This window comes from Aquila chrysaetos, chromosome 12 (genome assembly GCF_900496995.4).
Source record: "Aquila chrysaetos chrysaetos chromosome 12, bAquChr1.4, whole genome shotgun sequence".
Classification (NCBI taxonomy): Eukaryota; Metazoa; Chordata; class Aves; order Accipitriformes; family Accipitridae; genus Aquila; species Aquila chrysaetos.
In genome coordinates this window covers 38962575-38975342 of record NC_044015.1, presented here as the reverse complement: position 1 = coordinate 38975342, position 12768 = coordinate 38962575, and the positions used below count along the sequence as shown (strand labels likewise).

General features: G+C 42.5%; 1 protein-coding gene and 1 long non-coding RNA gene across 3 annotated transcripts in view; both read right to left on the bottom strand.

Annotated features, from left to right (window-relative positions):
* HOOK1 (hook microtubule tethering protein 1) overlaps window positions 1-8690 on the bottom strand; it is a 29249-nt gene extending 20559 nt beyond the window's left edge. The window contains exons 1-4 of one of the 2 annotated variants that reach the window (XM_030031892.2): window positions 8540-8690; window positions 2262-2347; window positions 555-627; window positions 178-228 (exon numbers count right to left, since the gene is read on the bottom strand). In XM_030031892.2, the coding sequence (XP_029887752.1) occupies window positions 178-228; window positions 555-627; window positions 2262-2347; window positions 8540-8590 (261 nt within the window). In that variant the 5' untranslated portion in view covers window positions 8591-8690. The remainder of the gene's footprint in view (window positions 1-177; window positions 229-554; window positions 628-2261; window positions 2348-8539) is intronic. The other variant, XM_030031893.2, reaches the window with a different exon arrangement.
* On the bottom strand, window positions 3321-8211 carry LOC121233684. Its single transcript, XR_005933640.1, has 2 exons — window positions 7483-8211; window positions 3321-7376 (listed from the first exon to the last, which is right to left on the bottom strand). It is a non-coding gene; the product is annotated as an uncharacterized LOC121233684 (long non-coding RNA).
* Window positions 8691-12768: the final 4078 nt, after the last annotated feature.

Genomic DNA, 12768 nt, shown 5'->3' with positions numbered 1-12768 from the left:
GTAATTTTATATTCACTCAGACCTCCCACTTAACCAGATAATTATCATATATAGTTTCTGCCAAAAAGTCCTTAAAATAAATTACTTTGCCAATTAAAAAAAAAGCTAGGTGAAGGAGTACAATAATCATAATGTTTAATGATTAGAACAACAAAAAAATTGCTGCTTTTTCCATACCTCATGATAGTAGTCCATAATTCCTTGCAGTATCTTCTTCAGATTACTGGACTAATTGTTGTACATGGAAGATAAGGTTACAGGCTTTTATTAAAATTCTTAATTTTGCTGAAATTAAATAATAATTTGTAATAAAATATTTACATAGCAGCTTTACGAGAGGACCCTATAACGACAGGGGAAGAGAAATATCACAACAGAAAACCCCCATGCAACAATGCTGGAAGGCACTTAAACTATCAACACACAGTTCAAGTTCATTTAAAATAACCTAAAAAAGTCTGAGTTTAATTCTGTAGTTTTTGGACTGCTAGATACTCTCAGGACAGACACAATATCCAAACCCACAAACTTCCACTAACTTCAGTTCTGAATACCTTTATTCTCCAGTTGTCACCAACATCATCTTTAATGCGATTTAGCCAAGATGCATCAAACCAAGCAACATCTCTGAAACAAAATTAAATGATTAAACATCAATAAGCACAGCCTTAAATAAATATCAGCTTCCTAGCCTTAAATGATCAGATGTTTGACTACCAGTGTCTAATGAGGCAGGAATTCCTGGAGACGGCAAGTTATACCTTTGTCACAGGAAATTTCCATCCTGCTGGCTGCATTAAGACACCATCTTCCCGGGCAGGAAGAATTTCTGTACACGCTTGAGCTAGCTACAGCTAGGAACACAAGCATGTGAAGGCCTTTGTCATGCTGAATTTTTATACCTGACAAAGTGATCATAATGATGTAAAGAAACATGCTCTTTTGACTACTGCTGACGTTAAGTTTGGTACCTACTCTTGTACATTTCGATTTTCCAACATTTGCTACAATTCGTCAAAGGCACTTAGCAAGAAAAAAAAAAAATATTAAACTACTGGCATTTCATATTTTTTGTATGTCCTTGGTTGCCCTGGACAGAAGTATATTCACTTTGCCAGCACAAAAAAGGATGGGTTGCTGAGGGAGATGTTTACACACACTGAGCTGCCAAGCGGTACTATCACAGCATACACTTTTACACTGTACTGTTTATTTACTGGTCTCAAAGTACCTAATAAAAGACAATTATTATCCCCACTTGCATATCAACCAACTTGGTTGTAAAGACGTTTACCCACCAAAGCCTGTGGCAGCCTAGTACCACAAACACATGAGAAGTGACCTTCAGCAAATCTTCAGTAAGCAATCCTAAATCAATTTTTGCCATGCCCCAGGAAAAGGGTGAGCTCCGTCTTTACACAGCATGCTTAAAATCTTTCCAAGCACGCAGGGGAATTTCTGGGTTTGGGGTTTGTTGTTGTTGTTGTTTGGGGTTTGGGTTTTTTTTTGGGGGGGGGGTGGGTTAAGTAATTTCTTAGTAATCAGAAATATAGTTTGAGCAGGAGATGGTAATTCAGACTTCTCCTTTATTATCTGAGCCAACAGCAACAATAAAATTGCAGTGATGACTTGTACCATGATAATCCTTCAATAAAAGGCTCGTGTTACAACCCTCTGAAGTAACTGCAAATTTCAAAACTAGTGTGTCATTCAACCCAGTACCATTTTTCATCACACCAATAAGAATGATTTTACTTTTGATTAGCAAACTATTATTTTTTAATAATAAAATTGCCATTGAAGCTTCACAATTCTTTTTTCCACACAAATAGTAAGTTATCATTTAAATCCTAGAACTTAAATCTAAATCAGTTGAGCAATACCAAGAGGAAGAGAGCACAAAGACATGCCTTTTGAACATTTAGTTCCTCACTCCAAAGAGGAACATATTGCCTGAAGCATGGATATCCATGGAAATAGTGTTGATGGGAAAAGTGAAAAAGATCATACCATTCTTGCCCAACTACCCTTAAGTATGAATCGAATACTGCAGTATTAGAGTATCTCCTCATCACCTTCTCCATTCTATCACATTATTCAACTATTATATCATCCCCAAAACAACAATACAAAGGCATATTTTTTCTTCTGCTATAAACTGTCCACTCTAAGTTTGTCTACTTTAAAAGCAACTATGCATGTCAAACACAAAAACCTCAAGAAATCAAATACCTCCTCCTCAAACTTAATTATCAACTTACATTTGGTGAAGTACCTGGGCCATGGCAACCCCATTAGTCAAGTCCTGAACATCTCTGCAAGGTGCAGCAGTATTGAACGTCTGCAACTAAAACAGGGAAAAACATTGTGTTTCTCGCTCAGTAGACAGAAGGACAGGAAATTAGTTACCATTTTCCTTTTCTTCTTCAAGGCACAAGCATTTAGCAAGATGTCTTTCTACTTGAGGCAGCTGAAATCCTTTTTGAACTATGCAGTTCTTAAGCCAACCCAATTAGCTCAATACTTGTGACTGTCGATTATGACTAGTAGCTTAAAAGGTTAGTACTACCACACTTTGCTTTTTCATGCTAGTTCTTCTATTGTAAATCGGATTATGGAATACTAACTTGGGAAACGAAAGTCATATTTATCCATCCCACAAATCATGTTGCAGTGCTTAATTCTGGACACATAACTACCTCAACAAAAAATGGTGTCAGAACAAGGGGTGAAAGTTTGGCGGGGCGGAGCGGGGGGCAGAATCCAGTCTTTTACTACAAGCATTTAGTAATAGAAGTCATGACACCAGTAGAGACCCCTGAAATTATTTGGGGATTAAGAATGGAACAGAGAAAATGATGTAAAAATAGTGGAAAAAAACCCAGTTGTCTGAGAGCTACTGCACACTTCAAGGATATGACGATAGATGAAAAAGACTGAACCATTTCGGGTCCTGTGAGCTGGCAATGTATTTCCTTGCAATTCAGGAATTCCAAAATTACTCTACAGATGACTCTATTTAAATATGCAACTTCAAAATACTGCTATAAACCCAAGAAACTTTACTATAACCTGAAGTTATATGAATAAGAGATATTACCAGGAGAAGATGTATGTTATTCCTGGTACTTATATTTTATATATATACACACATATTTTCCTGTTATTTTCCAAGCATCACACTACCTAGTGTTTTAACACAGGGCTGGATGCAGTTTTATCCCATCTACATATTTCTGTCTAAAGATTAAGCAACAAAGCCCCAGTTTTCACTCTTCTCCTCTATTACAAAACCAGATTATAGATGGAAGCTTTTTATAATAAGTTGCCTGATCTATTCTATATGAATTGTTATATGCAATCTGTATTCTAACTGGTGCTTCCAGGCACAAGTACAATTAAAATCCCTTTGTACTAGGACTATACAAACAAGGTGCAACTCCCATCCTGAAGAAAAAAATTTAATAGCTCAAGTGTTTTGCAGCTAGCTTCTCCAAAAGCAAGTCAAATTACATGAATACCTTCAACATGTCTACATCCTTACAGAGCAATGCAATAAACACCTAGCAGACAGCTTTATAAATAAGAAACCCATCATCAACCTGACATATAATACTAGTTTATTACACACCCATAGGCAGCTCTTCTGCTGCCCTGCTGATTTCTGCCTGCAATTCTGACTGCTTCACATATAAAGCCTTAAAAAACTGAGGTACCCAGGTCCTCGGAGCACTCCACAGACTGACTGCAAACTCTGCAAAATACTCCATCAGGCTCCAGGAATTTGTGTCTTGGAGAACGCCTGGAGCACAGACAGTACATTTCTATTTAACAGTCCTTAATGAAGTTTTCTTCCATGAACTTGGCTGAGGCACTTTTTGCAGCCACAAACTCAGTATCCAGACATTCTGCAGGATATCCCCTCTTGTCAGAGTTTGTCACCTGCTAGCTTCGCCTCATCTCCCTTGCTTCTAGTGCGATTGGTGAACAGACTCTTGCCCAACTGCCTTCTCCAGGAGCTCAAGTCTGTATTAACCTCTACCATACCCATCTCCTCCCACTGCGTCTTTCCCAGGACCAACAGTCCTCATCTATTCAGCCAATTCTCATATGGAAGCTCTTCCATACTTCCCATGAGGACGGCCATTTTTTCCTCTTAGTTTTCTGGTTATCCCGCATTTAAGATCTGTACAATGGGATTACCTCAGTGTTAAAAATGTTTCTCCATTTTGGATATTGTGTATTTTTTTAAACTATCCTCAAGCTTATATCTAACATTTTGACAGAATTAGCTATTATATTTGTAATATTTTATTCCCCAAAACCCCATCAGCTCAGAACTAACTATTCTAGGTGAGAGAGCTTTTTCCACACACACATCAGTTCATCACATAGTTACTCAGGAAAATAAGAGCTCATCAGCAATTAAGTTCAGCCTTCTTTATGATGATGAATAAAATAGAATGGAGAAAGTTTGCTGTTAATATTGTTAAAAGATGTGTATGTGGAATAGAATGGAAGCAAGAACACATCCTTATAATCTCTGTCCACTGCAAAAACTGATGACTTAAACTTACTAGGTTTACAACGTTCTAAATTATCTGTCCATCTGTGAGAGTGCTTTCCCAAACATCCTGTGAAAGGTAAGATTCTTCAGTGGTCACTGGTGAATGACCTTGTCAAGTGTGTTTGGGAAATGGAGCTACTTGGACCAGAGTGGTAGAAAAGCAGAATTTCCAGCTGTGAGAATTTGAGGCAGTTGCTGTCCACTCTATGCTTATAAAGAGTGACCATATACTCTGAATATTTGTTTGCCTGCTTCAAAAAGGGTCTAATCAAGCCAAGAAGAGAAAAATATGCAGAGCGGGGGGGGGGGTTTAAATAGTTTTTCAATTTAAAAAAGTGGTTTTAAAATCCTGTATTACAGCAAGTGAGAAGTCAGTAATCCCCGGTAGGTTACGTAAAAGATTAAGTAGAACACCACAAACTGAAGCAGCTGTGATTGACAGCACTGGTTTCTAATACTATAGCAGCCTCAATGCCAGGGCAAGAACAGGCACGCAAGCTTACGAGTCAAGACTGAGCATGCCAGAATTCAGAGTTTTATGCCACAATATCATGATGCTGCCATTTGGATATACCCCCTTGTAAACCAAAGAAATTGTTAACTACAGGTACTACCATTTCACCCAAGCCTAATAAAGCAGGTAAACAAAGCCTTAGAAAACCCTGCGACATGCAACAGTGCTTTATGTATGCCAGTATCTCCCAGAATAGAAACAGCTAATTAAAATTAAACAAAAAGCAGGACTGAGAGTCTTAGTTTCTCCATGTATTTAAAAGTTACATAAGCGCCTAGAAATAATATGAGAGTAGAAGTATTAATTATGGGTTCTCCAAATCCCATGCCAGCCCAATCATCTCCTCAAAACAGGTTTTTACTGTACTTGCAAAACCAATGAAAGTAGTAGGCATGGGGAGGAGGTTGGTAGAAGCAGCCATAGACTTCAGGACTGCAGCAGTACTAATTTGGTTTTTTTCCGAATTTGATTAGTTTTACTAAATATAGCCTTAAGGACACTCTGCTACTTATGCTGGAAACCATTTCATGAACCTAGCTTAAATGCACCCTGCCACTTGCTGCAACAAGAGAAGCAAGATTTTTCTCTCAGACATACAGCTATTATGCTCACAATATACATCTGAAAATTTAATTTTGTAGCACATAACATTTAATGCCTTTTCCCTGGATCTGCTGAAGGCTCTACCACCAAACAGCTGTAGATGAAACAGGAGTGTTCACATTACCCAGTAGAAATCAACCTATCCAAATCTTGGGAAGGTATGCCCTCAATTTCATTCAGACAAAGTAGGGTTTAGGTTCTCCATTTTATACCCAGATGATACACACTAGGGACAGAAGTTTTAAAGAGTTAGTCAAAGAAATTTTAAAGTAACAATAAACATTCCCATTCTTAATCCCAAAATATTAATAGAATAACTCAGCCGTTGGACAGAGTTAACATTACCAGTGCTGCCAGTGCCAAACAGGGGTACACCTATTGTGGAAAAAGCTTTCTGTTTAAGATGTTGCCATGCATCTAGTCTCTAGTTTGAGACAAATGACAGAAGCAGCCTCAGAGCAGTACAGCACCAAAACTAGCTTTTTCTCTGCTACAGTAAAGAAACCACCTATTGCAATGGCACCTAAACACAGAAGATTCTACTGCATCACTAGGCCTACTGCTGCTACTCTTATCATTCCACTCACACTCAGAGGCAGAAAATATTAAGGTTTACTTCACCTATACTAACTAAAGTTTGTCCTTCCAACTTAGAAAATTGTTTCTGCAACAGACTTGAGTTCAATCTTAACAAATACTACTTAAATCAATCTTCCCTGAAAACTCATGTACATTTCCCCTATAATTTAATGTAACTCCATTATGTTTTTTCCTGTAACATCCTCAAAACTTTAAATTCAATGACACCTGGGTTGCAGAACCAATAGATAATTTTTATTCAAATTTTCTTTCTTCTCTAGACAATGCATGTTTTCTAATTTAGAATTTGCTAAAATTAAAAAAAAAAAACCCAAACACCAAGATCTGGCAGCAGAAAACAGAAAATCATGAGCATCTCTTTGCTATATTAATGAGTAAATAAATTGAGAAACCTTTAGAACTACAGAGAGCTACAGAACCCATTTCTCTTCAGATATACAGCATTTGATATTCCCCTCCCCAGATCATTTTTCTTCCTATTACTGAAGTAACTTCCTATTACTTGAACTGAAGTTCAAGTTGAAAGGATGTCTGAAACATATCTTAGTGTTAACAACTGGTTTCTACTAAGTTGTAAACTAGGTCTGAGAAATAGGGTGTTAAATCTAAAAACATGCATCTGGCAATGCATCTGCTGAGTGCTGTATAGAAAAACTGAACACACAGAGTTGGATGCTCATTTACATTAATGACACTACACAAAGCTCTTTCAGTTTAAGGCTAGTTAAAGTTCCATTAGCATTCCCTTTAAGATTCACGATGTAATTACAGCTATGCACTGCGAGAATACTAAAAATTAGAATTAGGCTTAAAATATTTTAAGCAGGAATTGTAAAAATTATAAAAGAGTTCAGCACTGCTGACAGGATTTTGACACAGAGTTCAGGAATGCACCGATTTATTTTGCAATTGAACCATGATGGAGTTATTCTTACCTGACTACCGAGAGGAAAATATGAAGTTAAAGAGCCCAAAAAAGAGAAAGAGAAGTATGGATAGATTGAATGACAAAAGATATCCAACTCCAGAGAGGTAAGCATAAGACAACTAAAATTCTGAAGACCAACAAAACATTGGAAGGACACAAGGTCACTAAAAGGAAAATGGAGGAAGGAAAAGAAAGGAGGAAATTGTTTTTCAGTGATTACATGCTTTAACTCATCAAAGCTGTCATGTAGAAAGTAAAATGAACACCTACTCTGGTAGCTGCTGCTATCACTTTTGCCAGTTTCATTCCTGGATCTCCACAATGCTTCTAAAACACTCCCTTCTTTCCCCAATTCACACTTCACATGGGCAAAACACCTGCTATTTCTAGAGAAACTCTTCACGCCAGGTAATTGTGGCCTTCCCTGCCAAGATTTCATGCAAAAGTTCTATTTAGCAGGGCTCACTCTCACCAAAAACACTGCATCTGCAAGACCAGAATTACAGACTAGGAAGCAGAAGAAACTTGGCAAGAACAAGGGATAAAAAGAAAGCAAGCTCGATTGATGAGCTGAACAAATACGGTTGGACTCTATGATCTTAAAGGTATTTTCCAGCCTAAATGACTTTGTGATTCTAAATACGTGCTCGTGCTCCTCGCATAGGCAACACCACTTATTTAGGTGTGCTGCGCCCGACTAATAAATGCTTTAACCGACTGAAAGCTGGTATGAGATGTTCTGAGGTTTCTGCTCCTGTCAACTCAATTCAAATTAATTGCATACATTTATTACTACTGTTAATTACGGAGCAGTTTCCACATTGAAGCCACTGCTGCAGAACCACTACCTGGGCCTACAGGATATTCAAACGACCGCATCTACGCTGGAAGGCTGTTCGCGAGAACATTTTACCGGCTGCGAAAACCACTCCGCTTCTCACGCAGAAGCCCCATTACCGCAGCCATCCATGCTCGTACCCCCAGCCGCCTCCAGTTTCTCCTCGCTCGCCGCCCGGGCAGCCCTCCCGCCCCTCAGACCGCCTGACAGGAGCCCCAGGGCGGGCAGCTCACCGCCACCCCCGCCTCGCCGGGCTGAGGAGAGCTCCGTCCCGCCACCGCGCAGCTGAGGGGCGGCGGCCGCCCCCGCCACGCACGGCAACGGCGCGGGGCCAACAGGTGAGGTGCCGCCGCGGGTCTGACAGGAGAAGCTCCCCCCCCCCCCCCCCACACACACACACCCCGCCGCCCTCCTCTGGAGACCCCCGGGGGACGGCGGCGGCGCCGCGTCGTGCGCGGGTAGGAGGGACCGGACCCCCGCCGCACTCACCCAGAGGATGAGGCTGTCACAGAGCAGGACGTCCGCCGGCTTCGCCTCCATGGCGGCGACCTCTTCTTCCCCCCTCCCGCCGGCCGCCCCCGCGTAGGGCGGCTGCGTAAGCACCCGGTGCACCGAGCGCGCTCACGCCCAGAACAACGCGCAGCTGACGCGACGTGACGTGACGTGACAGAGCAGCCCGCGCCGCGCAGAGAGGGAGGGAAGGCGTTGTCAGGACGTACGCGCCAGCGCCCGCCCATGCCTTCAAACGGCGGGAGTGGCACCGCGCGCGGCCAATCACAGGGGAGGAGGCGTAGCTCTTCGCGCCAATCACGGGGCCGCACTCTGAGGGGCGGGGCGGCGCCTCTCGGCGCCGGTTCTCCTCAGCCGCCCGCGCCGCCGCCGCGGCTCCGTGTGGGCTCCGGGACGGCGTGTGTGGGCGAAGCGGGAGTGTGTTACCTACCCCCGGGGCGAACCGTGGGCCGGGGAGCCAGCGGGTACAGCCCGTACCTTCCCTCCGGGGCCGCCAGCCCGTCACAGGAGGTGCCGCTCCGTCCCAACATGGCGGCCGCTGCCTCCTCCCGATGTGGCGGCCCGGGCCCCGGCTGCCTGTCGGCTGTCACGGCCGCCGCCGTAGGCCGGGACGGACGGACCGTGGAGGTCAGGAGGTGAAGAGCTGCTGGCATGGTTCAGACTTAGCTGTGCCTGAGGTGTAGGTAGGTCAGTGTGCCTCTACCAGCCACAAATGTTGCTTTCAGAGCAGGGTACAGAATTGCTTTAAAAATACTATTGTTAAATAAGAAAAAAATCAATTCCTTCTTTTGGGGAGGCGAAGGATGGAAAGTGCTTAAGCACGAGGCTGAAGAGCAACTGTTTTAGCCCTTCTCCAGGAGGTGGGGCAACATGCCCCAGTCCAGCAGCGCAGGTGGGATTGAGAAGGGCTACGGCGGTTTTACCTCTTTTTAATTTATATTGCCTTTTTTTTTTTTTTCCCTCGGCCTCAGAGGCTGTTGTTAGTACTACCCAAAACCCACCAGGCTCCAGTGTCTCACGAGCGGCAGTCTTCACCCCACCAGCGATGGGGGTGAAGGAGGCCTGGCAGCTGGAGGGGCACTGCTGAACTGCTCCTCCCCAGCGAGCCTTTCATCCCCCTGGCAGCGCGCGGGGCTCGCTGCCAACTCTCCGCAGGCAGCCCTGTAATGACTGCCTGCACAGTACGTTCAACACCACCAGACAGGCACCATGGACATTCTTTTCATCTTGCATATTTCACTACATGATACCTAAATTGCAGGAGTACGTTTTTGTTTGATCTTTTTTGTCTCAGAAAAAACAACACACCAAAATTCTTTCACTTGCTTTCCTCTACTATATTTGTTTCATAGGAAAAACTTACCTTATTTGATCAGATCTTGGGTATGCCTGGTTCAGGATCTTGTCTTCTATAATACCCTGCCTCAGACACTCCAGAGAAAAGTCTGAAGTACCTTACACTAAGAAGATGCGATCGCTCTGTCCCTCTGCTGTTTCACCACAAGAACTTCAGTAACTTTTCTCTCCAACAGCCTCTTTTACTAATGGATTTGAACTGTTATTTTTTGTTAGCCGATTCTGTTTTATGAAGATTCTTACATTGCCTGTTGTTACTGGCAAGTGCAGGATGGCATTAAACACAGCAGTGTTAAGGTCAGCCTAAGAGTGGACTAAATAACTTGTATAAGAGCTGTTATAGGCATCATGTGCTCTTCTCTTTTGGCTGTCCTACTTTAAGATACATGCTTTAATTTTCTGTTGCTGATTCTACTTTGACTCACAGAGATTAAAATTGTGGTGGATGACGTGGACAGTATTTACATGACTATTTCCCCTCATAGTGCTGTCCAGAATTGATAAAGGCTGGAGAGAGGACTTGGATTTCTGGAAACTCTTTGACTTGTTTCCTTCACCAAAGGTTCTTCAAGAGATTTGGTTGCCATGGAAGATTATCAGAAATCCTTGTTAAATACAGAATAAGGAATAAAAGGTTTTTTCAGTAAAATCCCACAGAGTTCTATGCTAGGATTTGTACTGTTGAACATGCCCATTTCAGTTTTTTAGTATTTTTGCTCTTTTATAATTTCTACTAGCTTTTCTTAATTTTTCTTTTACCCCTCTTCATTTGCTTACCGTTTCTCCTTTCTATAGTTTTATGTCCTTTCCCTTCTCAGGAAGTATCACATCCTAGCGCCTGTCACTTCCTACCAACTTTTACCCAGTTTCCTATGACCCATTTCACAGAAACATATAATTCTGCATTTCACCTTCTTGGTTTCATATGCTTTTTCTCTGCAGATTCAACCTCTCACATGCTTGCTTTATACAGTTTCTACAGGCAATTCCTTTTTTCCTAGGTTTATGCTACATAAGCCAGGGAGCAGCAAAAGCCAGCCGCTTTCCAGGGAACATGGAGCCAAGAGCAGGAATGCAGCCAGCAGGGCAGGGGCTTCACCAGCCCGGGCCCCATCCATCCCACAGTACCCGAGCAAGGCAAGCAGGGCAAGTCCAGGGATGTTCAACCGCAAGTTCAAATGATCAGGCAAGTTCATGGTGATGAGGCAAGTACAAGGTAGAGCCCGAAAGGCAACCCGCCGGTCAGGGTCAGGCTGAGCGAGGGTAACCAGAGTCAGGCACAGTTCCATGATTACCGGGCAGGTGCACAGTGACAAGGCAGTTCTGAGGTCAAGCTGGGAATTCAGTCCACAGGTCACAGTCCAGATCAGTGGAGTCCCTGGCCAGGCACAGGCATGGCTGTGACTCGGCTGAAGGCCTAGGGCTGAGCTTAAATAGAGTCGCCCATGGGCAGAGGGTGTGGATGGAGGCACCGAGTGAGGCTGTTGTGGTCTATTCGTGCACTTGGGGCCCTGACAACGTACTCTGTTTCTGTGGGGTCATCTTACATACATGCAAAAAATCCTGCAGAGAACAGTTTTCCACAAGCGGCCCAATACCCCTGTTTCAGGGTTGCTCCTCACTCAAAAGCATCTAGAAATTATTATTCATAAGGGATGGCTATGCTGGAAGCGTGTTACAGACTGTCAATAGTGCAGGGAGCTTGGCTGAGATCTGTGGGAGAGGCACTCGTGTAAAAGACAAAGCAGCCTGTACAGGTTTGGTAATCTGGGATTACGTTAGAAGAGATTGGCTCACCCATACACTACTGGCTGTTGCATCCGTGTCAGATGGCTGACGCTGAACGACTGAGTGCTCACCCAGATAAACCAGTATTAGCACACAGCAAGGATCTTTCTAAGGAACATTATGCTTACGGCGTACCAAATTCTACAGAGAACTACAATACAAATACATGTGGAAATATGTGCAGCTATTTTACATCTTTCAAGTTGCAGCTACATGGGGGCACATCAGGAGCACCACAGCACTGGCAAGCTGTGCTTAAGAGTTCAGCTGTGGGGCAGAAGAAGTAGTAACAAAGGGAAGCTATGTAAGTTATGTAGAGTGAGGTAGTTTGTTTTATTTTTTATTTTCTAAGCCTGGTTGGAAATTTCCTCATGAGCTGCAGTTCACATGAATATGTGTCCGCAAATTCTGATTTTGTGCCAATCAAAGATTATGACCTATATTAACATCTAGAAACGGGGAGGACTAGCTTGGCACCTCACACCAGGACTGCGGTTCAATCTCCTGATGTCTGATGTCCGCTGTTACTCCATTTTAAAGTCGGGTTAAATTACTTCTCACAATAGGAACTTATTTGAAATGTGCTCCCTCTTTTTGATAGTGCATCCTTTGCCTTCTTGACAAAGTATCTGACTATCAGTAAGGGTCGTCTGCCTTTCTTAAAAAAAGAAAATTTTTTTCTTCAAAAAAGAATGGCATTTGCCATTAAATTGCTAGGCTTAAAATCCAATTCCTAAAGTTTTTTTTTATTTTCAATGGGACTTACATTATTATATCCAGTAATAGGAACAATATTTAGTTCAGACATTACTTGGTGGCTTGCTCAAGAAAGCCACATATCCAGACACTTGAGTTTCCTGTACCTTGTCTGGCGGATATGCATGTCTCTTGTAGTGTAAAAATACACTTATTCTTGTTGGAAAATCCTCATTTACAGGACTGCAACTGAAAGGGATTTTCTAAGCACTTGGGAACAAAGACATCAGAATGTAAAAGTACCAAACAGTGACACTTGGTGGTTAGTTATGTAACTTGCACATTTCTCACTATTGGAATACATGAGA